This window comes from Lepidothrix coronata, unplaced genomic scaffold, assembly GCF_001604755.1.
Source record: "Lepidothrix coronata isolate B3197 unplaced genomic scaffold, Lepidothrix_coronata-1.0 Scaffold188, whole genome shotgun sequence".
NCBI classification, from domain to species: Eukaryota; Metazoa; Chordata; class Aves; order Passeriformes; family Pipridae; genus Lepidothrix; species Lepidothrix coronata.
The window spans coordinates 693360-718482 of NW_016690368.1; the positions used below are offsets into that span (position 1 = coordinate 693360).

The 25123-nt window shown below is 52.1% G+C and overlaps 1 protein-coding gene and 1 long non-coding RNA gene across 3 annotated transcripts; one reads left to right on the forward strand and one right to left on the reverse strand.

Annotated features, from left to right (window-relative positions):
- The first annotated feature begins 281 nt into the window (after positions 1-281).
- On the forward strand, positions 282-3225 carry ACTRT2 (actin related protein T2). Its single transcript, XM_017831149.1, is given in 6 exon segments — positions 282-359; positions 2536-2643; positions 2646-2681; positions 2760-2843; positions 2967-3076; positions 3109-3225. Coding segments are annotated over 6 exon segments (504 nt in total). The 5' UTR covers positions 282-310.
- Positions 3226-16033: 12808 nt separating this feature from the next.
- On the reverse strand, positions 16034-24873 carry LOC108505340. Of its 2 annotated transcripts, none has more exons than XR_001877458.1 (3): positions 24752-24873; positions 20347-20493; positions 16034-16195 (listed from the first exon to the last, which is right to left on the reverse strand). It is a non-coding gene; the product is annotated as an uncharacterized LOC108505340 (long non-coding RNA). The 2 variants fall into 2 exon arrangements; XR_001877457.1 differs by having other exon boundaries at positions 16034-16746.
- Positions 24874-25123: the final 250 nt, after the last annotated feature.

Consider the following 25123-nt stretch of genomic DNA (forward strand, 5'->3'; position numbering starts at 1 on the left):
GGGTCTGTACCAGGATCACTTGTGGCACAGCCCCACGTTGTCCCCACAGGCCGATGGGCTGAGTGGGGGACAGAGCTCCTTCGTGTTTGCAGTGTTGTGGGAATTACGTTATTCCCACATTTCCGACGTGTCTCTCAGCTTTGAGTCTGCCCTGACACAGCTCTGGCCGTTCCCAGGTCCTGTCACTGTCACAGAGAGCAGGGATCGGAGCTGCCCCTCGGGAGGAAGCTGTGCAGGACCTGCTGGTTCCTGGGATGGATGTGCTGGTCTCAGCCCAGTTCCTCTGGTGTCTCTGCACAGCTCTCAGAAAATGAACCATCTTTCCATCCCTGAACGAGATCTTGTCACATCAGCACGAGGTGAGCACGAGGTGTTTCTGATGTCTCACATTGTCTCATCTGTGAATTCAATTTACTGCACTCCAGCTAAACACCAACAGCCATTTCCCTTACTGCAAACCCTACAGTCCCCAAATTAATTCACACATGCCCTTTTTAAGGTGAGGTGTGACAGAACCAATCTGAGGGAACAGATGAGCGTTCCCGTGTCCGGGTTTAATCATCCCAGTCGATATTCCCTTGTTTTAATGCTCAGCCTCATGTTCACAGGGGAGCCCCTCGCTGTGCCCCATCCATGTGCACACCAGCCAGGATCAAATGGAGCTGGAATGGGATGTTTGGAACAACCCCTGGAGCACCGAGGGCGCCTGTTGGCATTAATAGAGCAGCGAGTGTGGGACATGGAGCACACACTGGGGGGGATGTTCACAGGTACTGAGGGGACGGGGATGGTGCTGAGGTGGCATCAGGGTTACCATTAACACCAACCTGCTGGAGTGGAAGCAGGATGGAAACAAAAGACACAGAGCTGGTGTTTGTCTGGGGTATGAACATCCCTGTGCACAGAGGGCACTTGCCTGCATTTCAAATTGCTGTTTAATCCCTGTCTTTGTCTGGAATGTGCCCCTGGTTCATAACCACCTCCCTGCAGCAGTTGGCACCTCTGCCAGGGGAGCTGCAGGAAAGGGTAATTAAGTTTAATAGGAGCCACCCTTGCTTTGAAGCTGCCCTGGCTTTAGGGCCACAAGGAGAAGCAATTAAACCCCGGCAGCCACGGATTCCAGCTGAAGGTATAGAGTGATTTATTTATTTTTTTAAAGGAAATTTCCCCTGTAAACGGATTTGGATTGTCAGATCTGATTGGATTCAAAGCTGCAGAAATTTCCTTCTTTGGGAAATCTTCTCTTGAAGCCAAATGAAATTACTATTTCACTTTTGTGATTTTACCAAAAATCAGTCTTTAAATTAAGTAACAAGGACAGGGAAAAATATTCCAGAATGCCATAATCAGAGCCAAAGATAGTTCTAACTATTTCAGCATAATTCTTGGGAGTTTCCCATAAAGGATCAGTTGGAAAAGGTCTCATTCCAGTGCAGACATTATTTGGAAAAGCAAACTGGTAACTCAGTTAATACTTACAGGGAGGTGAAATTGTCCTAATTTTCACCAACCCTTGGAAATATTTGCAGAGTCTCAGCTAAGCCAGAGGCACATGTGAAAATCTCATTGTTTTTCATCTCTCCTCCCCTCCACGGAGTTTCCAGGTGTGCACACACTGCAGGGATGCAGTAACTCCTGCCTTGGAGTCCTGTGGGGAGCAGCACACCTTCTCCAATGGGAGATTCTTCCCTCTTAAGGTTTCTGGGATACCTGGGGTTCGTATTTTAAACCGGCTCTCCCATTATTTTTGACCTCATTAAAAACGTTTCCTTTAGAAACCCAGCAAAACCCCAAACAGAATCCAAATATAAATCAATGCAAATGCAATTACTGTAACCGACCTTCCTCTGTGCCTCAGGGTCTGGAAAAATCCATTGATTCTCTGCTGTAATTTATCTGGGAAGTAAGAACACCCCGTTTCACTTCCAAGTCCGAGCCCTGAGTCAAACGCTCCGGATCCCGGTGCAGCTGCAGGGACTGGGAGTGGGGAGAGATGGGAATGAGGAGCACTGGGAGTGAGGAGCACTGGGAGTGAGGAACACTGGGAATGAGGAGCACTGGGAATGAGGAGCACTGGGAGTGAGGAGCACTGGGAGTGAGGAACACTGGGAATGAGGAGCACTGGGAATGAGGAGCACTGGGAGTGAGGAGCACTGGGAGTGAGGAACACTGGGAATGAGGAGCACTGGGAATGAAGAACACTGGGAATGAGGAACATTGGGAATGAGGAGCACTGGGAGTGAGGAGCACTGGGGCAGCAGTGGAGTGGTGCCCATTCACCACAGGAGGATCTGGAAGGTTCTGGAGATGCTCTGCCCCAGCAGCAGTGGGTCAGCCCTGGCCAGGATGGCTCCGAGGTGCCAGGAATCTGCCCCCGGATCTTGGGACGTTATCTCTGGTCCCTCTGTTGGGTCATTTCTACTGTTGTGGGACACCCCAAATGCCAACTGGTCATGTCTGGGGTGAGTCACGACGACTGTTCTGTTGTGGAAGGAAGTCAGACCTAAAGGGATGTTTTGTCTTTTGCTTTCCCAGTGGAAACTGGGGCAGTGACATCCTGGGATGACATGGAGAAGGTTTGGAGACACCTGTATGAACAAGAACTCAGAATGAAGCTGAGTGAGAGGCCAGACCTGCTGAGCCAGGCCCCCTCAGTGCTTTGTGCCATCAGGAACAGGAGGGTGAGGAGGTGTTTGGGTGTGTCTGGGTGCCCTGTCCCTGCTCTGCCAGTGCCACCATCCCTCTGTGCCCGTGCCCAGTTGTCAGGGATGTACAGGAGAAGCTGTGCTCTGCTGCCTTAGAGCTCTGCCAAAATATACAGGAAAAGCCTGAAAAGCTTGTGTGTGTACATTCTCCCTGATCGAGGGCTGTCAAGGCAGAAGGCCAGATATTCCCAGCTCCTGAAGTGCCCACAGAGGCAGAAATCCCAGGGCCAGGGGTTGGGAGGAACCACCCAGCGTTGTGAGCAAATCCACCATCTAAATCCAACATCCCCAGGAACCTGCTCAAACTGGGCAGGTTGACTCTCTCCCAAGGTTTCAAGGAGAGGCTGCTGAAGAAGCTCCAGGCAGGAGTTCCCAACAGAACTCATGTCCAGGCTGGATGTGCTCCATGTGGATTGGTGCTTCCATGCTTGGCGGTTTAAGAGCATTCAGGAATATGTGGATTGCCAGGGGAGACTATAATGAGGTTGGACCAACAGTACTCCTGAGAAAATGCTTTTGAACATTTTGGTGGGACCATCCAGGATTTTTTTTAAGTGCCAATCTGAACAGCTGGAGAGCAGTTAATAAATCAGTACAAAAATAATTGATTTATAGTAAGTGATTTTATAGCTTAGTAAAGAAAGGTCCCTTGTGCATTGGGTTGAAGAAAGAGTCCTTGTTCGGAGCATTTTTGCCATCCAAGATGTTGGTTTTAATTCTAGAAATGTGTTGATCCCTGCTAGAACTGCAAACAGTTTGTCAGACTTTTAAACACTTGAGAAGGAGCCCCTGCACTCCTGTGCCCGCGGGGACTGGCTCTGTGCCACTCCCTGTAAACTGCCAGGGAGGGCAAAGAGACCTCTGAGGGGGAACCAGGGGCTGCTGACCCTTCCCCATGGCCCTGGAGGTCTCCTGGAGGAGCCCAGGAGGGGCTGGACTTCTGCAGTTGTTTTTTATTCAGGAAAAAAGTCGATCTGGTTGTTAAGGCAGAGCTCTGACCCCCAGAAGATCTCTGTGCTATTGGTGGGATTTGCTGCGTCACATCCCATAAAACATCGCCTCTGTTTGTCCATCTGTGGGGTTCCACCAATATTCCAGCAGAGGGACTATGTGAGACTAAGTTTAGATAATATAATGTTCATTAAAGTTAGTAAATTAGAGAGCACAAGGTGAAAGGTGTCTGGTTTGGGTGGATTTTTAGAGCACTCCTGAGCCAATGTTTTGATGTCAGGCCTCTGAGGGATTGGTCCTGAGCTGGCATGGATCCTCTTTGGGAAAAGCTGAATCCATTAGGAGAAAGTGTTATCCCTCTGCCTCCTCACTGAGCCCTGGGGAAAGGGATGATCCTGCAAACTTTTGCTGGAATTACTAAACAAATCTGCCTTGCCGAGCTTGGTGTTTATAAATAATCCCACCAGTGTAAATACCCTGGCTGTGGGATTGGATTGCCAAAGTGAACTATGAAATTCATAACAAAGGTGTGAATCTTCAGCAATGAAATCTGCATTCAAACAAACAACTTGAAAACTCTCTATTTATACAGGGCTCATCTTTATCCACCTGCAAGTGCGTGCACTGCTCCCAGTCAGGCAGGAGAACCCCCCCCTAATTCGGGAGAGGGATTTGCACTGGGATTTACACATTGTTCAGAAACTGCTGGGGAAAAAAGGACCCTGAAGATACACCTGGGAACTTCTTGGGTCTGTTCAGGACTAACAGGCAGAGAGGAGCGGAGCTGAAACGTGGCTCGTTAACCCCTCGCTCCGGGCTGGCTGTGCTGGCTCAGCCCCGGAGGTGACTCTCCAAACTCAGGGATGCCCTCTGCTGCCTTGGGACCGAGCAGTCACCTGTCGCCTCCTCCCGCTGCCTGCGGAAGCATCACGACGCTTTTGCTTTCCTCCAAGACGTTCCCAAGTGCTCTGAAGGAGGCACAGAACCCTCCGAGCCCCCAGCGCTCCCTGGGCAGGGCGAGGGGAAGGTTCACCAGGCTGGAGGGACCAGGGCAGGGGAGAGGAGGACGGTGTGAACACGACTCCATGGGACCCACCAAGCCTCCTTTTCCCCATGAGCAGAGTGAAAGCACAAAGCAAAGAGCTGGAGAAAGCACGAGGCTTTCCTGCTCCAGAGGCTCCACAAGCTGAGATCCATATTCCTCCATCAAGTCAAGGCAAGTATTCAGAGCACTTTAGAGCTGTTGTGAGATCAGAATCAGCAATTGGGGTCTTTCTGCTCCTCCAGAATGTCACCTTTTAGCAGCCCTCTGGAAATGGGTGAACAAACGAGGTACAACTGTGGACAGTTTAAATATTTCACGGCTCACTGACTTCTGTGCAAGGAGGGATTTGCAGTGGCTGAAGTGTTTGGGCTCCTGCTCCAATAATCTAATGCAAATAAAACAAAAAAAAAAAAGGGGGCACCAAAAAAATCTGATGGAAAATAAAAATGTGAAAAACTGTGCTGGAAAGCAGAGGGGACCTGAGTGAGGGGAATGGTGCAACCAAGGGTGCTGTCAGGAGGGAGAGGAGAGAAGGGGAAGAGCAGGACAGCTCTGCAGACCCAGTGAGACACAAACTGTGCTCACACAGTCACAGCCAGCAGAGCCCTCCGGGTGCTTTTAGTGAGATTTCACCCTCACAGAGCAGGACATGGCCTGATGTGGTCCTGGGTGGGTTCATTGGCACCAAACTCCTCTTACGTGGAGGGACCTGGTTCAGCTCCTCCCAGCTGAGGCTCCTTCACAGCCCCTCACTCCAGGCCTGCAGCACCCCCAGGCTGGGCTGTTCCCATCCAGGCACGACTTTGCTCAAGGACACACCACTAGATAGCAGGAGCTGGCACACGTTCCTTGACTCCAGCCTTGTTTCAGCCTCCTGCTCACCTTGTGTTGCCATGGCTGCACAGGGCACTGGAAAGTCATTCCCTCAGTTGTAGTTCATTTTTGCTGTGAAGGCTCTGAGGTCCCACTCATTTGGGACCTTATTCCCTGAGTCCCCACAGCACAGGAAACGAGCTGCAGGAGTCCTTCCTCGGATGTGTTTCCACCTGTGCTCTCCCTGTGCTCGGGATACACCGAGGATTTAAACTGTGAATTTGCCCAGGGAGGGCATGGAGTCTCCCTCTCTGGAGACATTCCAAACCCACCTGGATGTGTTCCTGTGTCACCTGCCTTGGGCTGAGCTCTCCAGAGGTCCTTTCCAACCCCAGCTATCGTTCTGTGACTCTGTAAGTGCCTGGGATCCTTCCAGGCTCAGGAAAGCAGCACTGGTCAGGTGAGCAGAGCCCTGGCTGCAGGGATTAGAGAGTGGGAGCCAAATGCCATCACCCAGAACATCCCCCCCTTCCTTCTTCTCCCCCAGCTTTCCATGCTGACCGTGGTGTCACATGGTCTGGAATATCCCTTGGGTCAGTTGGGGTCACCTGTCCCTGCTGGGTCCCCTCCCAGCTCCTTGTGCACCCCAATCCACTGCTGCTGGGGTGCAGTGAGGAGCAGAGAAGGCCTTGGCTCTGTGTAAAACCCACTCAACAATAATGAAAACATCCCTGTGTTATCAACACTCTTTCCAGCACAAATCTGAAACAGCCCCACACCAGCTACCGGGAGGAAAATTAACTCTCTCCCTGCCAGAACCCGGGAATTTTTTCCCTCCCTCGCCAAGTCCCGGTTAAATTTCAAGCCAGCAGCAGCTCTTTATTTTCTTTTAAATATCAAACAATTCATCATTTTGCACTTTGCCCATTCCCTGAGAATTTAAAGGCTTTGTTGGCACTGGGGAGTGTCAGCCCGGGACAATGCACACCGATTACCCCAAACAATGTGGTTCTTGTCACCCTGCCCACTTTTGGCTGTGAGCTCTCCAGAGCTGTAGGAGAGCTCTTGCTTTCTCCCTCTCCTCCCCATTATCACACACACAATAAACCCCCTGGGTTCAAATATACACAATTGTTATTCCAGTCTCCTGCCCCCTGCCCCATCCTGTGTGGGTGCTGACAGGTGCCCTCAGCCCACCTTGCAGGGCTCCAGGAGGGTGGGGATGGGCAGCTTGTCCTGAAAACAGCTGGGTAGAGGTGCCAGGTGTGTGCCTCCTCCAAAGGGGCACAGGGTAAAGGTGGCAAAGGAGCATCCTTTGTTTGCCCTGAGTGATGCCCAGGGCACAGCACAGGGAGCTCAGAAAAGCCAGGTCCCACCAGCAGGGTCAGGTGGGAATTATCCAGGTAAATCAGGTGTTTCTCCCCCATCCCTGGGCAGAACGAGGTGATGCCAGGCAGCCTGGCACTGACACACCCAGCAGCTGCTCAGGGCAGACTGGCACCTCCTAAAGATGCCCAGAGATGGAGCTGTGCCTGTCCCAAACACCAGTGGGGACCCAGCACAGCCTGGGATGCCTGAGGATCAAAGAATCATGGAATGATGTGGGTGGGAAGGGACGTGTAAAGGCCACCTAGTCCAATCCCCCTGCAAGGCTCAGAGTCCTGTCCAACCTGCCCTTGGATGTTCCCAGGGATGGGGCCAGAGGGGCTGTGCAGGGGTGTCCAGAAACAACCCCTGGGACATTCAGGAATGACCTGAAAGGATAAAGGTGTCACCAGGAACAGGTAAATACCAGCCCTGCACCGAGTGGGAGCAGCTCCACCCCAGGATTTACCGAGCACCTGAAGCTCCACCTCCATTTCTCAGCTTTGGACACATCAGGTGAGTAGCTATGAGGGGTTTGATATGGAAGAGGGAAGAACTTTCCAGAGCTTTTCCAGGTGGAGATGTCCTCACATGGAGCGAGCTGCAGCTCTGGGTGAGGGAGTCATTACACACAGACCCACACGTGCACCCACACACACACACACTGATTTTATTAAGCCATTCCATGCAAGTATTTTATGTATGTATATTTTTTTTATTTGGAAAACTTCAGAGTGCTGTTTTTTCACACACAGTAAAGTTAGCTTTGCTGAGATTCATTAGTCCCCTTTCCCCTGTGTGTAAATGGATCTCTCTCAGTTATGCAATGCAAGGGTACACAACCATGAAAAGTGCAGAGCCAGCCAAAAAAAGCATTGTTCTGAGCTTGGACGTGTAAAATATTCATATTCAATAATAAAAAATAAAAAAAAAAACCAGCCCTTAATAAAAAATTCACGGTGCAAACTGTGCATTGTCGCTCCCTCCCCGGGGCTGCAGCCGCTCCCAGCCCAGCGTGTTCCAGGGGCTTTCACTGCCTTGTTTTACTCCATTAATTCCAAACCAATTCACCCCCAGACATCCCAAGATTAGGTGCCTAAATTGATTCTGATTTCTCTGAGGGCAGTGTATCTGTGGCTGCAGTAATAGCTGGCAGGGGCTGGGGCTGCTCAGAGCACCCAGGGAGGAGGGTGGGGGGGCTGTCCCTGTGCTGGTGGCACGTCTGGACCCCCCATGCCACGCTGGGCACGGGCACCCCAGCCAGCTCCAAACAGGCAGGAGAGGTCTGTCAGCAGGATTCCTGGGCCCCCTGGACCAAGTTAGCCCAGGATTGGTGGGGATGAGCAGCTCCCCAGGGAGGAGGGAGCACGTTGGGAACGTGCCCAGGGGTCTCCAACCCTGCAGAACCTCCCGTGGAGCTTTACACACAGGGCAGAAGAAATTAAATAATCTTACCACTGTTTTACCAAAGAGAATCAGAGACAGGTGGAAGTAAATTCCTGGCTCAGCTCCTGGCTGGAGTGTGCAGCAGAGCCGGGGGTATTGTCTGAAGCTTCCTCCCCAGGGGCAGCTCCGATCTCTGCTCTGTGTGAGCAGGGACAGGACCCAGGGAAGGGCTGGAGCTGTGTCAGGGCAGGGTCAGGTTGGATTTCAGGCAAAGGTTCTTCCCCCAGAGGGTGGTTGGGCACTGACCAGGCTCCCCAGGGCAGTGGGCACGGCCCCAAGGCTGCCAGAGCTCCAGGAGGGTTTGGACAATGCTCTGAGGGACAGGGTGGGACTGTTGGGGTGTCTGTGCAGGGCCAGGGGTTGGACTGGATGATCCTTGTGGGTCCCTTCCAGCTCAGGACGTTCTGTGATTCCATGATTTAATTCCGATTTTTCAGTGCCAGAGCTGCCAGGCCACACTGCCCCAGGGGCTGTATGTGTGTCTGTCCCAAGGGGGGATGGCAGAGGGACAGGGCAGAGGAGACCTGCACCAGTCAGGATCCCCTGGAACTGGAACTAAACCAGCAAACCCCTGTGTCAGCAGCTGCCCCGGGCTGCTCCTGTGTAATCAGGGACCGTGTGGGCCCCGAGAGCCCAGCAGAGCAGGAGAACATCACAGCGGGGTTATAAATGTTGCTAAAAAAAAGAGAACTCGGGAACAAGAGGAAGGGTTCTGGCACTTAAATTTTATGGAGATATATGGGAGAAAAGAAGGAGAAACTCCAAACCAACCAATGCCTCAGATGTTTCTTTTATCTAAAGTACAACTGATTCAATGTTTTACATAAAAAGAGCCCCAAGGAACATAAATCAGGGGATGGAAGATATGTTTTAAAAAGACCTGCACATGTAATTTCTTTACCTCCCACATTCTCAAGCCAAATGTTTTAAATGGAAAAGCATGTGGGACACAGGGAACATGTATATTATCCATGTCTTTAAGGACCATTCCCAGCAAGGTGATTTGTTCTGTATCCACAGTCTGATAGTTATATACAAGGAAAAGGAGGAAAAGGAGGAAAAATCTTATGTTAGGAAAACTGTGACCACAAGTGACAGCATGGAAGTACTAAAATGTGCTGTGATGTGACAGCTGTCAGCCATGGTTGAGACTTTTGGTGGAAAAAAGGAGTAGGAACTGTTCCTTCTCATTTCCAATGGGTGTCAAACTTGAGCCACAGACTGCGCTTCCTTGAAAGGGAACTGAGAGAATGAAAGACCTCCAGTGGTGTTGATAACATCACATCCCCCCCATCCCAAGGCTCAGGACATCCATCTCCATCTGCCTGTCCATCAGTGCTCTGCTCCTGCAGCCCTTGAGAATTTACTGCTTGTTTCTGCAATGAATCTCTCACTGAGAGCAGAGAGGGGAGTTTGATGGTGTCAGGAAACATTTCCCTCCTCGAGGCTCCCAGGACAGGTCAGTACAAGTGCAACCCTTGGGATGTCAGAGCCCTGGACCAGCACAGGAGCCCCTCAGCCCTTGTAATGCAGAGGAGCTGAGAAGATTTGGAAAGATTGAGCCCTTCAGACCCTTTGCTGCCCTGACCAATGCAGAGGGGAATGTGCTGCCAAAGTTGTTTCTGTGGGTCAGTCCTGAATTCCTCCAGAAAATGGTATTTTCACAGCAGCAGAGCAGTGGAACGGTGCTGGAGGTCTGCTGACATCCTCTGAAGGGCTGTCCCTCAGCCAAAACAATATGTATTTCCTGGAAGCACAACCCCCCAGAGGAAGAAGTGGTGGAGTTTGAAGGTCTCCAAGACAACAGTGCAGATGCTGTTCCAGCTCTGCTGCTGTGAGCCCTCTGTGTGCAGGGATCTGCTTCAGAACTGTGGGTTTTCACTGGTGAGATCATTGTCCCTTTGCTGGGGGAGGGATGGATCCCTGCACATCCAGAATGCCTGGGGAACCTCCAGCTTGCCCTCTTGGAAGTTGCATTTCCAGACCTGTCACAGGCTTTCCAGGACGAGTCACTGAGACCAGGATTCACCCCATCTAACTTCTACAACCAAAGGAAAAATCTTTAGTCTGATTAAGATAAGGGGAGAGAGACAGACTTCACCTACCCATGAGCTGCTGAGCTTTTGTTCCTTTCCATTTAGTGAAAATGAAATCATAAATTAGATGCCATTTTAGGGACTGAAATGCATCTGCATTAGATAAAAGCTCACTTTGAGGAACAGACAGCCACTGATGGACATGGCTCATATTTGAGGGGTAAATTGCTGCCAATTAACAAGAGTCTGGATCAAATGTCCATTCTCAAAAGTTGGGATTTTCTGTTCCAGTACCAGAATGTGCTTCAGGGATTTTTTTTTTTTTTGGCAGTGGGTTTTAGAACAGGAAAATAGGAAATGAACTGGAAAATTTGAAGACTACAGAAAACAAGAAAATCCTGGAAGGGACACACTTTGTGGGTCCACCCCAGCCATTAATAACACGGAAAGATTTCATTAGGAAAAGAGAGAGGGAAGAGAAGGAGGAAGGATGTCCAAGGAAGCAGTGTTGGCACTGGGGTGTGAGGGATAAACAGCCCCAAGCCTGGTGATGACCACAGGATCATTAAAGTTGGGAAAGCCCTCCCAGCCCATGGATCCCCCCTGTGCCCCATTCCCACCTTGTCCCCAGCCCAGAGCACTGAGTGCCACTGCCAGCCCTTCCTTGGACACCTCCAGGGCTGGGGACTCCAAACCTCCATGGGCAGCCCTTTCCAGTGCCTGACAGTCCTTTCTGTGAAGAAATTCCTCCTGGAAGATGTTCCATGGGGTTTGAGGGTTCTGCAGAGGAAAGATTGCTGGGAACTGTGAGGGGATGAAGGTGCTCAGGGAAGATGCTTCAAATGCAAATCATGGCAGGAGCATCATGCCCTGCACCAAGGCACAGGGAATAAAGCAAATGAGGTCACATTAAGGACACCATGGTCATATAACAAAGTTATTTCTCACTGGGAACCTTCTGCCCTCTCCTGAGGAGCATCCTACAGGGGAACAGCCCCTCTAAATTCACTGCTTTATTTATGGGGGGCATTTAAGAGGGGATCACGCTCAAGCTACCCCTTCCCAGCCCACAGCTCCCTGTGGCCAGTCAGGCCCTGCTGAAGGAGCCAAGGCTGCAGAAACCCCCTCTGTGCAGAGGTGGGACCCGAACCCCGTCACCTCCCGGAGCCCCATGGGGGGGGACAGCCCTGCCTGTGCCTCAGAGAGCTGTTCCTGCCCTGACAGGGCCCAGGGAAATACAGAGAGCCCAGCAAATTGTTCTGTAAGAAGGGAAATCAAGTTGTGTCCCCTCTCACCTCCCTGCAGCGTGTACCTGCCACCTCATCACCGCCACCTCCCTCCGGCGCGGGGGCCCCGCGAAGGTTCCCTGGTAGCCAGAGAGCCCCATTACATCAAACACTTCTGTTTACTGTAGCCTATAAACAGTGTTCTGAACTCAATATATTTCTGCCTGGAAAATTGTTTTCTCCCTGCCTGTCCCACACTCGAGGTGAGTGTCTGCTCTGCCGCCTGAGTCGGAGGCAAAGTGCAGCACATTAAACCTCCCACCACAGCAAAATCCAGCAGAGCAATTTAAAATCCCTGGGTTTTGCCAGAAGTTTTTGCACCATTATGTCACATCCTATACATCAGAATTTGCTGGGAAAGACTCTTTTTTCTTTTTTCTTTTCTTTTTTCTTTTCAGTGTTCCTGCTCTCCTCTGGAAACAGAAATATCGGCAGGTCGAATGACGGGACGGTTCGAGGGTTTGCAGAGTGTGGAGGGAGAAGCTCAGTCTTTGGACTTACAAAACATATAGTTACCTCAAATAGGAGATTTTAAGGATTGGAAATATAATGAGTATTAATGAGTATGAAGTACAGAGCCTTTGGGATACATCACAGTTAACCCATCTGTCCCACATTCCCCAGTGCTGCCAGAGTTGCCTTTCCCAGGTCACCATAAGCATTTGGGGGGAAGGAGGAGCTGTTATTTCAGTGACCCAAGATGTGCTTTATATCTCTGGGAATTATTGGCAGCCCACCTAAGATTCATTAGTTGTCTCTCTTTAGCCTTGTGAGCTGTTTCAACATGTGTAGGTTTTCTCTCTTTGTGATGTAATGAATCTCCATTTCTCAGAACACACAACAGGGATCTCTCCAGTCAGTCAGTGGCTGGAGAACCAAAGAATCTTGGAACAATTTGGGTTGGAAGAGACCTTAAAGATCATCTCATTCCAATCCCCTGCCATGGGCTGGGACAGTTTCCACCAGACCAGGTGGTGCTCAGACAGCAATTTTCTCTGGAGCTTCTCAGTCACTGACAGAGGAATTCCCTTTGAATTCCCTCCCCGTGCAAAGGGGCCACCCCAGGTGTGGCAGCCACTGTGTGTGGGGCTGTCCTTGGCTCAGGGCTCACCAGGCAGGGACAGGGGCAGTGGGATCATCCCAGCCCTTCATCACCAGCACCTGCCCCGATGAACTGAATAGAATCCACACACCTGACTCCAATTACCTTCATCAATTAGCTCTACAAAGGCGGCTCTGGGGGCTTCCAGAAGGTTCTGTTCTCTCTGAGGGAAGGTTCTGCTGCCTGTGGGCTCCTCGCTGCACTGACCTGCAAACTGGAGGCTCCACGTTCTCTTTGAGGTTTGTGTGTTCTCCAGCTCCTTTGGGGTGATAAACTGGGGGTGGTTCACAGGGATGGGGCAGAGAATCTGAGTTACAGCCCCAAAATCCTGTTCTGAGTCTGTCCTGCACCACTAACCCTGGGCTGCAAAACCTGCCCCCAGCAAAGGCCCAGATGGGTCCAGCAGGAACCTTTGCAGTGTTTGTGGGGTTTCTTACTCTGTTAAAACTCCCGAGTTTTGGAGGATCTGTCTCGCTAGCAAAGACTGGGGTGGGACTGGGGGAAGCTGCAAGGGGATGAGCTGTTTGCTTCAACTTCAATGTTTCTTACAGGTCTGCTGCATCCTGATGTTGTTGGTGTGAGTGCCCAACTCCCCTGTGCCAGCAGAAACCCCTTCTCTGCAGAGAAAGAAGAAAACAGCAGGTAGGAAAAATGTTATTTCTTTGCTATAGAAGGTAAAGGATGGGAAGGCTTGAGAGTGGTAGCAAGTGGAACTAATACAGAAAGTGATTTAGGAAAGCTGAATTACTGTCCTCTGCTCTGGCTGAAATGCTGTTGGTTTGGGTGTGAAATGGTGCATTTTCAGCAGTTCGGGGTCAGAGTTTGGGCAGGCAATGAAGGTGGCAGTGTTGATGTGAAATGCCAGGTGACAATAATTGGTGGCTGTTGCCAGGCTGGTGAGCACAGGTTGGTGTTCTTGGACAGGACATGGGGCTCTGCTGTAGTGCCAGAGCATCCCAGCATTTCACATTAAGGCAGATGAATTGCAGGACACAGTGTTGGTGTTCCTCAGAGTTGGTTGGTTTGAAACTTGTGGCTCCAGGGAGGTGGCTGTGAGATTTTTGTGAGGAGGGGAGAGACTCTGGGGGCTTCCAGACTGAGTAATTCCAGAAGGTCTTGAGGTTTATCTGTGAAGGGCAGGAGTTGTGTGAAGATGAGCAGTGAGGCTCTGGCTGCTCTGAGCTGAGGATGGAGCTGACCTGAGTGTGCCAAGGAGGGCTGAGCCTCTCTCCTCACCTCTTCCCCTGTAGCCTGTGGATAAGCAGGTGAAAGAGATCAATAATTTGATGTTTTGTGTGTAACAAAATGTGAGATTTCTGCTTGATGGTCGCTGGTGCCAACCTTGGAGCTCTTTGTGATGCTGGAGGGCAAATGGCACCTGAGCCCAGGCCCTGGAGCAGAGGGGGAAGGAAAACTGTGTTTGTGCTGTGGGTGAGAACTGTCTGGAACCGTCCTCTTGTGAGAACCCTGTGTTTGAACTGCACATCCATCTGCTTCTGGTAAAGGAACACACAGCTGCTCCTGCCTGCAGTTATTGTTTAATTCATTCATGCTGCTTGCTGGAAACACCATCGTTAAAGTCCTTTTGGGGCACAGTCTGCTTTAAAGAAAACTCTCCATGGAAAAGGCTTTCCTTTAAATTTAGTACAAAAGAAAAACCCAACGAGTTTTATTTATAGATCAGGGCATGAGAGATTTTCAGTTTTCAAGCCAGTGCTCTATCTCTGTTTCTCCCATAAAAACATGTTTAGCATTTTTCTCATCCTACCAGAATAAAATTCTTTTATTGAGATTTTTTTTTTCTTGACAAAATGCAGCCACTTGAGTGACAAAAATATTGGGTTTACCCACTGAATAACTTTGTGAGTTGTGGTTCTGTTCTTGGATGACGTGTCCTGGGTTTTGGTTATTCTTTAATAGATCATCTCTTACTTCTGTGAGCTTGGGACAGTTTATATGACTAAGGGTGTCTGAGTATTTTCCAGATATGTACCGTGGGTATGATAAATTTATTATTTATACAGAAGAATCCAGAATTTCCTCGTGTGATATCAGCATGTATGAACAGTGAGAAAATGTCTGGTGTAACTGTCAGAACTATGACTTTCCAGCAACCTGAGTGATAAGCAAATGAACAGTTTAGTGTGGGTTGGTGTGTGTTTAAGGGTGGGGGGAACCAGCAGTGTCCTGGTGAATGACAACCCTGCCAACACAGCTCCTGATTTCTGCTGGGAAGGGCTTCAGTCCCAGCAGGGAAGGTCTCTGGTGGTGGGAGTGTGGCTGCCAGAGCAGCTCCTGGATGATCAGACAGGGCTTTCCTTAACATATTTAAATCATTGTATGGATGATCTCACTCCATTATTTTTCAAGAAACTTCTCAGTTCACTCTATTTAACTTTATACTTCAGAGAAATGAAACTATTTCCCCATCTCATTTATACTGGAGGAGCAAAACTGCAGCTGAGTGGCAGTGGAGCAACTCCTGATGTATCTGTTTGAGGGCACTGAGAGAGTCTGGGGTGAAACCATGGGGAGGTGTCTGTCAGGAACCGGTGCTGCTGTGCTCTGAGGGGGGTGTTGAGAGTCACCCAGGGTTTTTGGGGCTGGTGGCAGTGTGTGTGCATGAGCTCTGTCTGAGAACTCCCTGTGTGAGCCCAGGGCTCAGAGCCAGAGCATCTGCTGGGTTGGGTTGGTGTGAGGTGTCTGAGCCCTCTGCTCTTCACTGCAGTTTGGCAAATTCAAAAGTGACTTGTTCTCAGAGCAGGAGCTCTTCCCAATCATCCTGCCCAGCTTTGTTGTGGCTCTGAGGATGTGAGTAACCTGCTTGTACCTGTAGTACACTTTGCTCCTCTGTTCTTTCTCCAGTGAGTCTGGAAGCTGCTCTTCCAGCAATGAGTGGGCACCTTGAGCACAGTGAATGAATGGGACGCAATGCTGAGGGGAAGGCCTGACAAAATGAGATGTCCTTTCCTGTCAAATGGACTCAAGTCTGCAGCTTGCTGTGCTGCTTTTGTATAAAACACTTCATCCTTTTTTTTGAAATTTTATTTTCTTCTGTTAGCATGGAATCACAGAATGGTTTGGGTTGGGAAGGACCTTAAAGCTCATCCTGCCATGGGCAGAGACACCTTCCACTAGCCCAGGTTGCTCCAAGCCTTGTCCAACTTGGCCTTGGACACTTCCAGGGATGGAGCAGCCACAGCTTCTCTGGGCAACCCATCCCAGTATTGTTCAGCAAGACTTTTGACCCAGTTATCAAAGCAATATTTTATTTTTAAGGCCATTTTCTCACATGAGATGTAAACCAGAGCTTTCATTTTCTGACAGGGAGCAGTGAGTGTGTCTGATGCTTTCCAAACCGTGCCATTCCTTCCCCAAAGGTTCTGCTCTTTCCTCTGGTTCAGCACAAGTCTTCCCAGGAATAAAACCCAGTGGAACATGAGTCACTGTAGGAACAAGCACATGGGCGAGGTGGGCTCCTGGCTTATAAATGGTACAATTGTAGATAGAGAAGTGCAAAGACTGCACTGGTTGGAAAGCTGGCTGGAAAATAGCAGTCATGAGGTAGACAGACATTTATGTTCATAGAAACCATTGACTAGTTTGTATATATTTGCATTTAATTTTCTAACCATGTCTTTGGAGCTTGGATTTTAACTGTTCATTGATTGTCTTATCACGAGCTGCACCTCACTTATTTTCAACAACAAACCTGTGGCGCTCCTGTGGGACTGCCAAGAGCTCTCATGTGGGAAATTCGTGGGCTAAAAAGCCACCAGTAAGGCTGAGAAACGTGATGACCTTGTTTCTAAATGTTTGACATGCCCTCTGTGTGTTAATAGAAGTTATGGGAGGGTCTGTGTGAAACTTGGGGCTTCTGAAGGCAAAGAGCAGAACTCTGAGAGTGTGTCAGGGTTTGTCTCCTCACTGCTCCCATCACAGTGTTCTGAGGTTTCAACCCAAATCTCTTAAATTAATGGGTAGTTCGTTCCTCCACCTGTAAAATAAAACACAGGCAATGTGCATGTGTGACTGGAGAAGGGTTTCTCTCTCAGTTAAAGGTGCTGCTCGTTCCTCTGAGGGGAACAGCACCTCCCTGCAGCAGGGGAATGGAGCTGGGGAGGAAACTTTTCAGTGGCTTCAAGAGTTTTCACCTCCTCCACGGAAACGAAACCAAAACCTTGCACAATTTAACACTCAAATTGTGGGGAGAGGAGAAACGAGATTTAGCAGCAGGACAAACAGCCAGAACACAGGAGCGAGTCCCTGTGACGTGTGAAGGACTCTGTTCCTCCTGGTGCCCTGAGCCGTTCTGTCCTGCACTGAATTGTGTTGTCTTGCGAGAGCCTTTTTGGCTGAACAGTTACTTGTGACTGATGTGATATTGTGGGGGGAGTATATTTGTTCAAACATCAGTTTCCAGTGATTAAAAGCATTCTTCAGAGGAATCCCCACCCCGTTCGAACCCATCACAGCATTTAAGAGGTAGTTAGTGGGACAGCAATACATGAAATGGGGGGACGCGGGGTGATCCAAATGCATGCCTGGAGTAATTCTCTTCAGTTCGTGAGTTCTACCCAAGGAATGAAGTTGACTCATTCTTCCTGGATGCAGTCCACCTCTCATGGAAATCGATGGAATTCTTTCTGTTGCGTTTTAACACATGTTCTTGCAGTTACTTTCTCCAGTAAGTCCTCATTAATTTGTAAATCTACGTGAACTCTCGGTTCCCTGTGGTTAAAAATATTATTTTTTTGGTAGCGATGGCCCAGTCACTCGGAGGGTGCTGTAAATACTTTCCCATCTCTGGTTATGATCTGCAGAGCCGAGGACAGGAGCTCTTTGTGCTCCGGGCACTTACATGATTTCATTGATTCCGCCTTTAAGGGGAGCGGGGAGAGCCGGGGTCCTGCTGGGGGGGTCCCCAGCAAAGGGGCTGCCCCCCTGGGGCTGCCCGGGGGTCCAGGGCTGTGTGTCCCCCCCAGCCCCGGCGGTGCGGCCGCAGCCCGGGGAGCGCGTCCCTCCCGCTGCCCGGAGCGCTGCCCGCTCTCCCGGGAGCGAGGGATGACGGCGACATCACCTCACACCCCATCAGGTTTTTGCCTTCCCCCCCGGCCCGTGAGTTATGCTCTGAACTGCCTTTTTAAAGATTTTTTTTTTTTTTAAAAGCTGCTTTGTATTAAATGAATAAAATATGTTCGTGTCCCGTCGGGTCCCTGTTCGCTTCCATTCCGCCCCTTTGTAAAAAGGAGTTAATCAGAAATGAGTTGCCACTGGCTTTTTGCAGTTTATCGCGTTCCCAAAAGGACTTTTACATCCTTAGCCCACTGGATCATCTTCTTTTAATCCTAAAAAGACAACAGCGGGGGCGCGTGTGTGTGAGGGGGTGTTCGAAGGCAGAGATCATGTCGCCTTGTAAACAGGGTTTGCAAACCCAGTAAGAATTGAGGTTCGCGTTTAGAGATCTTCCTGGTAGCAAAATCTCGCCGTTTTAATTCCTTCTGCTGCAGAAGAGCAGCGTTTATCCAGCACCGAGAGGTTTTTTTCAGGTGTGTTTGGAACAGATAAATATTTCCGGCTTTAGAACTCTGTTAGTGTTTAAAGAAAAAAGGCGTATTCGGGGAACGGTTTGATTCTTTACTTTTCCTGCTTGTTAGAAAAAAGTGTTCTTAATTATGACTTGCTGGGGGGGGGGGATGCTTGGAAAGCTCTTCCAGAAAAGTAATTCTAAACAGTAGAAAAAAAAAAAAAGGAAAAAATGCTCTATGATGTTTTATTTTAATAATCCTTTGCAGGCATGTGAGCCGCGCGCTGAGGGGGGAAAAAACTAAAGAAGTTTCAGGAAAAAGGCACGAACAATACCGCCTTTAAACCCAAATCTGCAAACTTTTGAGAATATGCCCTCGTATTGAATACACCGGATTTCTCTCCCGAGCGAAGGGGAAGGTTTTGTTCGTTTGGACAGTCTTTGAATACTGTTCTAAAACTTCTTTCAAGTGGGAACTGAAGAGAGAAATGTTAAGTTCTGGGAGGAGACAATAAGTTAGCATCTTTGAGCGGGGTCCCTTGCATGCAAATCAGGCTTTTGGCAATTTGGGGAAGTTTAATTGGAAGGTGGAAGCGTGTAAAGATAAGGAAACGGAATCGGTAAGAGCAGCCCCGCTGCTCCCTGGGGGCCCGGGGGGGAGGCCAGGCCGTCGCTCCTCACCTTGCCCGGGGCAGCCCTGGATCCGCCCCGTCGGGCAGCGCCGGGGGCTCTCGCCACTCTCCCCCCGCTCTCGGCGGCAGCTCCCAAAGGTGTCTCCTAAATAAATCCCTCCGTTTAAAGTTGCTGTAATTTTCACCTAATGAATTTTTTCGTTCCTCTCCCCCCCGCCCCCGGGACGTTGTGTCAGGCCAGCCCTGGACGGCGCGTTCGCGGCTCTTGGCTGCGCGCGGCCCCTCCTCGGGATTAGTGGTCGGGCTCCTCATTTCCCATCGCCATAAAAGGTCTTGAACTCAATTAATAGCTAATAATTATCCGGGCAGCTCCGCCCCGGCCGTCCTTAGCCGGGGAAGCGCAAACAAAGCCGGCCCGTAACCGGCGGGGGCTCCGCACCCCGGCCCCGCACCCTCCGCGGCGGGGGCTCCGCACCCCAGTCCGGCGGTGCCCGGGGAAGGCGGAGGGGAAGCGGGACCGCCTCGAGTGTCCCCCCCGTCGGGTTAGGGCAGCACCGCTCTGTGCTTCGGGGACCGATCCCGGGCAGCGGGGGGACAGGGGAGCGAGGGGGTATCTCCCGGGGGATCCCCCGGGGAAGGGAGACACCCCCAGAGCGGGCGGTGTTCGCGGGGAGGGCTCCGATCCGGTCTCTGGCAGGACAGCAAATGGCACTGGGGGGGCTGCGGTTCGCTCACACCCCCTCCACTCTGCCCCCAGAACACTTAATTACAGCCAGTAATGTGCAGCGGGCCTGGCCCCGGGGGCGCGGGGGGTCCCCCCGGCCAAGGGAGCCCCTGTGCCGCGAGAGGATTAATGTACCCCAACCCCGCTGGGTGCTGCAGCTCGATGGAAGCCTTAAATTAGGGGAGTTCTGTTAATTCCGAGGTGAAAGGCGAACGCAGATCGTTTTAGTGCCTTCAGTATATGGTATTTCGGCTGAAAAACGCTTGATCGAAAATTACTTCCCCAATATTTGTTTCCCAGGGTCCCCTCCCGCAGGGAGAGAACCTTCCCCAAAGCCCCGGGCGAAGGAGAACCCCCTACCCTGAGAGACCGGGGACTTTGAGCTCTTTCCATGACAAAACTGCCGAATTACAGCGCCCATCGTTTCCATTTTGCTTTCATTTGGCAAGCGATCTCCGGGCAAAAATATTTTGATCAAACGTCTAAAAAAATTGCTATAACTCCTTAATTTCCCTTCATTCCCAGAGACCGTCACGATTAAATCTGCTGTGTTTACATCCCCGAAACTGTCTGTTCATGGGCTGCCGTTTTGGAGACAACATTGCTCGATCTCTGACGATTGTAATTATAATCCTGTTCAAGTTAGATATTCAAATGTAAATGGTGCTTTTCTTTTTTTTTTTTTAAGACTTATTTTAGGACGTGCATTTTTACCTTCGCCGGGGCCATCAAGGCGCAGCCTCGCGCGGCGGAGTGTAACGAATTCGGAAGAATTCTTAGAGCTGAACATGTTTTTTGAAAAATCTGAAATGGCAATTTACACGGTGTTTTTTTCATGGCCAGAGGAGCCAGCGATTTCTTCTAGAAATAAGAAAAAAAAATAGTCTCATAACCTCATTTTGATGCACAGACGGGTTTCAGTGCAGGGGAATATCAGAGCAGTGAGGTACAGGACAGTGACGTGCAGGCACAGGTTCTGCAGCGATATTAACCTTTCCCCTCTGTATTTCGTCTCTAAGAGGACCAGAAAGAGTGATTTAATTTCTTCTTTCCCCCCCCAACAAAATGCAGCCATTTCTGTCTTTCTCGGTGGTGCTTGTTCCGGCGCTTCTCAAAGGTTTTCGGGTAAAAACCAATGAGTGTGTAAATGGGTCAGTTCAGGAAAGGACCTGGCGGGTGGAGGATGTGACTCTGGCACTGAGCCTCTGTCACCCTCCACCTGCGTGTGGAGCGGGTGTGAGCCCGGGAACGGGGGACCCTCAGCGCGGGGGGGCCGCAGCCACCCTCGGAGAGTTTTAATTTTGTTATTTTTATGTCTTTCGCCTCGCCCCGGCCTCCAGCGGAGCCGCTGCTGGGAACGCAAACCGAGTGTCCCCGGCGGCGGCCCGGGGCGGATGATGCTCGGTGGGGGCTCCCCCCGGACCCCCGGGGCTCCCGCCTGTCCTGAACCGCCCCCTTGCGCCGGCTCCACGCAGGGACCGCGTCCCAAAGGTGTTGGAATTCCCTGGCGGCGGGGGACGAGCGGCACGCTGCTCCACGGCGTGGGTGCGAGGCAGCCCCTCGTCCCCCCGTGGGTGCGCTTCCTCCGCTTATTAAGGGCAGATTAGGAGGGAAAATCCCTGGGGAAGCGTGTGACATTCTTACCGCCTGATCTGCGCGGGGCTCGCTGACCCCGCGGAGCGCAGCCCCGTCCTGTGCCACCGGGCTCTTGCGTAGTTGAAAATATTAATTCTTGATTTAATCCCGCCGCAGCCGTGCGCGGGAACAAAGAGTGATTTATGCGAAAATCCTTGGGAAGGGGTTACTCGGGGTGTGCGGCAGCTCCCGGACAAGCCGGACTAGCGCAACCATTCTAATCTTCTTTACTGCTTAAGAAACACTTGTGCAAAACAGCTCACAAAGCGCCTTTCGCCTCTCCCGTGCCCCGCTGCCCGTGGGTGCCCACCCGAGCCCGGCGCTCCCGGGAGGGCCCCGAAGGGAGCCGAGCCGGGCGGCTGCCACGCAGCGCTTCACCTGGAGAGTGTGTTCCAAGCCGGCCTTGTAAAGTACCTGGGAACACACGGCTTGTAGTGCTGATGCCAGGGAACCCACCCATAAATTCCCACCGCTCCAACGCCCCCTCCCCAGAGCTGCGGGGACCGCGGAATGAAATGTCCATTAGCGGGGAGAGGAGCGGGATGGAAGCACAAAGAGGGGCGAGGGCGGGGGGGATAAACTCTGAACAGGCGCGTTTTGGTACCGCTCGCTCGCTTGTGTCCCCAGACCCCCATCCTCACCCGGGCCGTGCCACCCTTGGGGCACTGCGGGTCCCTGTCCCCTGCCACGCGTGTGGTGCAGTGGGGCATGTCTGCTGCTTTCCCTGGAAGAGACAGTTATTAAGGCTCGGTGGAAATTCGGCCACCTCAGAGGGAATCGTTTTTCCCTTCAGCCACCCCCGGGGTGCCCCAGGCCCGCCGTGGGCAGAGTTCCTCGGGCAGTGGCGGAGCACGCGTGTCTCCAGGCCGGGCAGGGCCCCGGCTCCTTGGCAGCCACCCGGCCTGACCCGGGAGAGCCGAGAAGCTTCCTGGCGCTTCTCCCTCCCTCCCCGCTAATTAGTTTGCTGTTCCCCGTGGAAGCGACACGCACTCAAACAGGTGCAGGCTGGAAAAGCCGGTGGCCGCCCCGGGATGCTCACCCGGTGGGATGGGGGAGCTTCGGGGATTCCGGGGGGCTGTGAGGCTCTCCCTGCCCGGGCCGCACCCCTCGCTCCGGGGGTGTGCTGAACCCCAGGAGCCCCTCTCCTTCCACGGGGGTCTCGGTGCCGGGATGCAGGGAGGAATGACCCTCGGTGGGCACAGGAGCGTGTCCCGAGGACACGCCGTCCCCGGAACGCCCCGGCCCCTGCCCTCGCCACCGGCCCTGCAGCCTCTCGAGCTGTTTTGGCTTAAAGCGAGCAGGGGAAACGAGGCCCGTTCCCGGGGGCTGAACCGCAATCACCGGCCTGTGCCTGGTGCGGGAAGGGACCCCACTCGTGGGGGGGGTGGCAGCGTGTCCTCTCCCCCACGCCCCGCAGCCCACTGCCGGCACACCCCGGCACCGGGCCTTCAGAATTCGTTCTCTAATTTTTTTCCCACGCATTTTTATTTTAGGGCTTTTTCCCCCCCCTCCGTTTTCCCCCTTTTCCGGCCCGGCGAAGCGCCGCTCAGCCCGGCCCCACTCGGTGCCCGCCGGTGGCCGCGGGAGCCCCGCTCCAGCCCGGCGGGAACGGCCGCAGCGGCTCGGACAGACCCGGCGGGGCCGCTTCTCGGTGGCTTCGTTGGCAGAAGCATCACCAAAACCACGGTCGAACCCCCCCACACCCCTCGTGCGCCCCCGAAAGCGTTTTGCGTCTCCCTAAATATCTGCGAGCGGGTCCGCTGGAGCTTGGCCATTTACCGCAGGAGCCGATTCCCGGGGGAATCGGAATGCTGGGGATGCAGGAGGGTTTGGCAAGAAAACAAAAGCAGGGGTTGTGCCGGGCCGGGGCTGCGGGGGGGGCACGGCCGCGGTCCCGGCCCGGTGCTGCGGGCCCTCCGTGCCCTTCGTCCCCCGGCTCGGGGAAGGGGACGCGGCGACCGGGACATTCTCCCCTCGCCAGCCGTGGGTCTCCCGGCTTTACTCGGTCTTCTGCCAGAAGACCGCTGTAATAACAGGGACAAATAACCCGGGACGACGTTTTCAGGCTGAAATCCGTCCGTCCCGGGAGCAGCTCGGTGGGGGACGCGGGGACAGTGAGCGTCCAGGAGCGCTGGAAGAAATATTGCAATGAGTTGGGAACATTCGAGCTCCTGTTTCACCGGTGAGGCTGGGAAGAGCTTGTTTTTCCAACCTCGGGGTGCCCGCCGCGCCGTGGAACGGCGTCCTCGAGGCAGGAATTCACAGGCACCGCTTCGGCATTTTAGGCGACACGTGGCTCCAAGTTCCCTTCAAACGGATTTATTTTATTTGGCCTCCTGCTCCCCCACCCTGCCCTCGAACGCGGCTCCTCGGTAGCATCTGAAAGGCCCCCGCTCCCATTTGCAATTAAAGAGTTTATTGAGGAGGGGAAAACCGGTAATTAGCAGGAATATTCCCCCCTCCCCAGTTCCACCTGCAGGGCAGGAGTGCAGCTGGCGGAATGGCTTCCAGCAGGGACCTGACGCACCCGCACAAGTTTTGCTTTGTTTTTGCGGTGCCCTTCGGTGCCAGGGCTCCCGGGTCTCCCCGGGACGGGTCCGCATCTCCAGCGGGGACGCCGCGCTCCCCTCGCCCCAATATTTTATGGAATGTTTAGGAAGGCGCGCGTTTCTCCCTCTCTCCATATTAATCTCATTAAATCCTACCTTTCAACCTTCTTCCGTGACCATCTGACCTGGCCACTTGAATTAAAATAGTGCTTTCTCCGCAGTCAAAGCCAGCACATCAATCACCGGCTATTTACACTTCGCTCCTCTCTTCAAAGCGGCTCTGCCCGGGCTCTCGCTACCTCCGCTCCGGGGGGGTGGGCAGGTCCTGCGGGGCTCCCCGACGCTCCGGGGGTGTCTGTCCTTCCTCTCCCCCCTTTCCTCGGGTGTCTCCCGGCTTCCCCCGTCCCTGGGGAGCGCTGCCCCGGCGCGCTGCTTTCCTTCCACCTGGAAGGCGGAGGGGAGCGGCCGCCCTCCCTCCCCGTCCCCTCCCGACGGGGTGCGGGGCCCGGGGCCCTCCTGACGTGGGGGCCGCGGCCCGGGTCGAAACACCCGCAAACACCGACAAACCCGAGCGGGGGAGAAGGGGAGAAGCCGCCGAGCGCCGAAACATTCTGGTAGAAACACGAGAAATACCGACAAAACACAACAGCGCAAATTCTGTTATTTTAAAAGTTGTTTTTCTTAAAGTTAGGCGAAATCCCCCCCCGAGCCAAAGGGGGCGAGAAAAGAGAAGAGGGTTAAAAAAAAGAAAAAAAAAGGGAAGAAAATAAAGACAGATGCTGGTTGAAAACTTTACGTAAAAAAATATTTTTCAGACTAAAAACAAAAGCATGTCTAAACTACGACTGCAAGATGACATCTGTTAAACTCTCTTCAGCTTTGCTATTTAGTAGTAGTAATAATAGTAGTAGTAATAATAATATAATGATAATCACCTCTTTATAGGATGGCACCTTGATCCTTAAATATTGTCCAGTGTGTAAGGTCAGTGTGCGGAGGGTGAGGAGCGGAGAGGGCTGATTTTTCTTAAAGGGGCAGATCAGGGGAAGGCTGTGATGGGTGCTGGGAGAGAGGAGGGGGCAGAGATAAGTGGTCTGAGGAAGAGGATAGGACAGGAAAAAAAAAAAAAAGGCAAAGAAAAAAAAAGCCCAAACCAGGCTGATGATGATGAATACATTGGAAAGTTTTTTTGGCCCTGGTGAGGGTGTCAGATTGAATGGTCTGTGCGCATGTGCGAAGGTGTCCAAACTGACAATGCTGGGGAGATGAAGATAGTGTGTAGCTGCTTCTGGGCTCAAGGAGGAGGA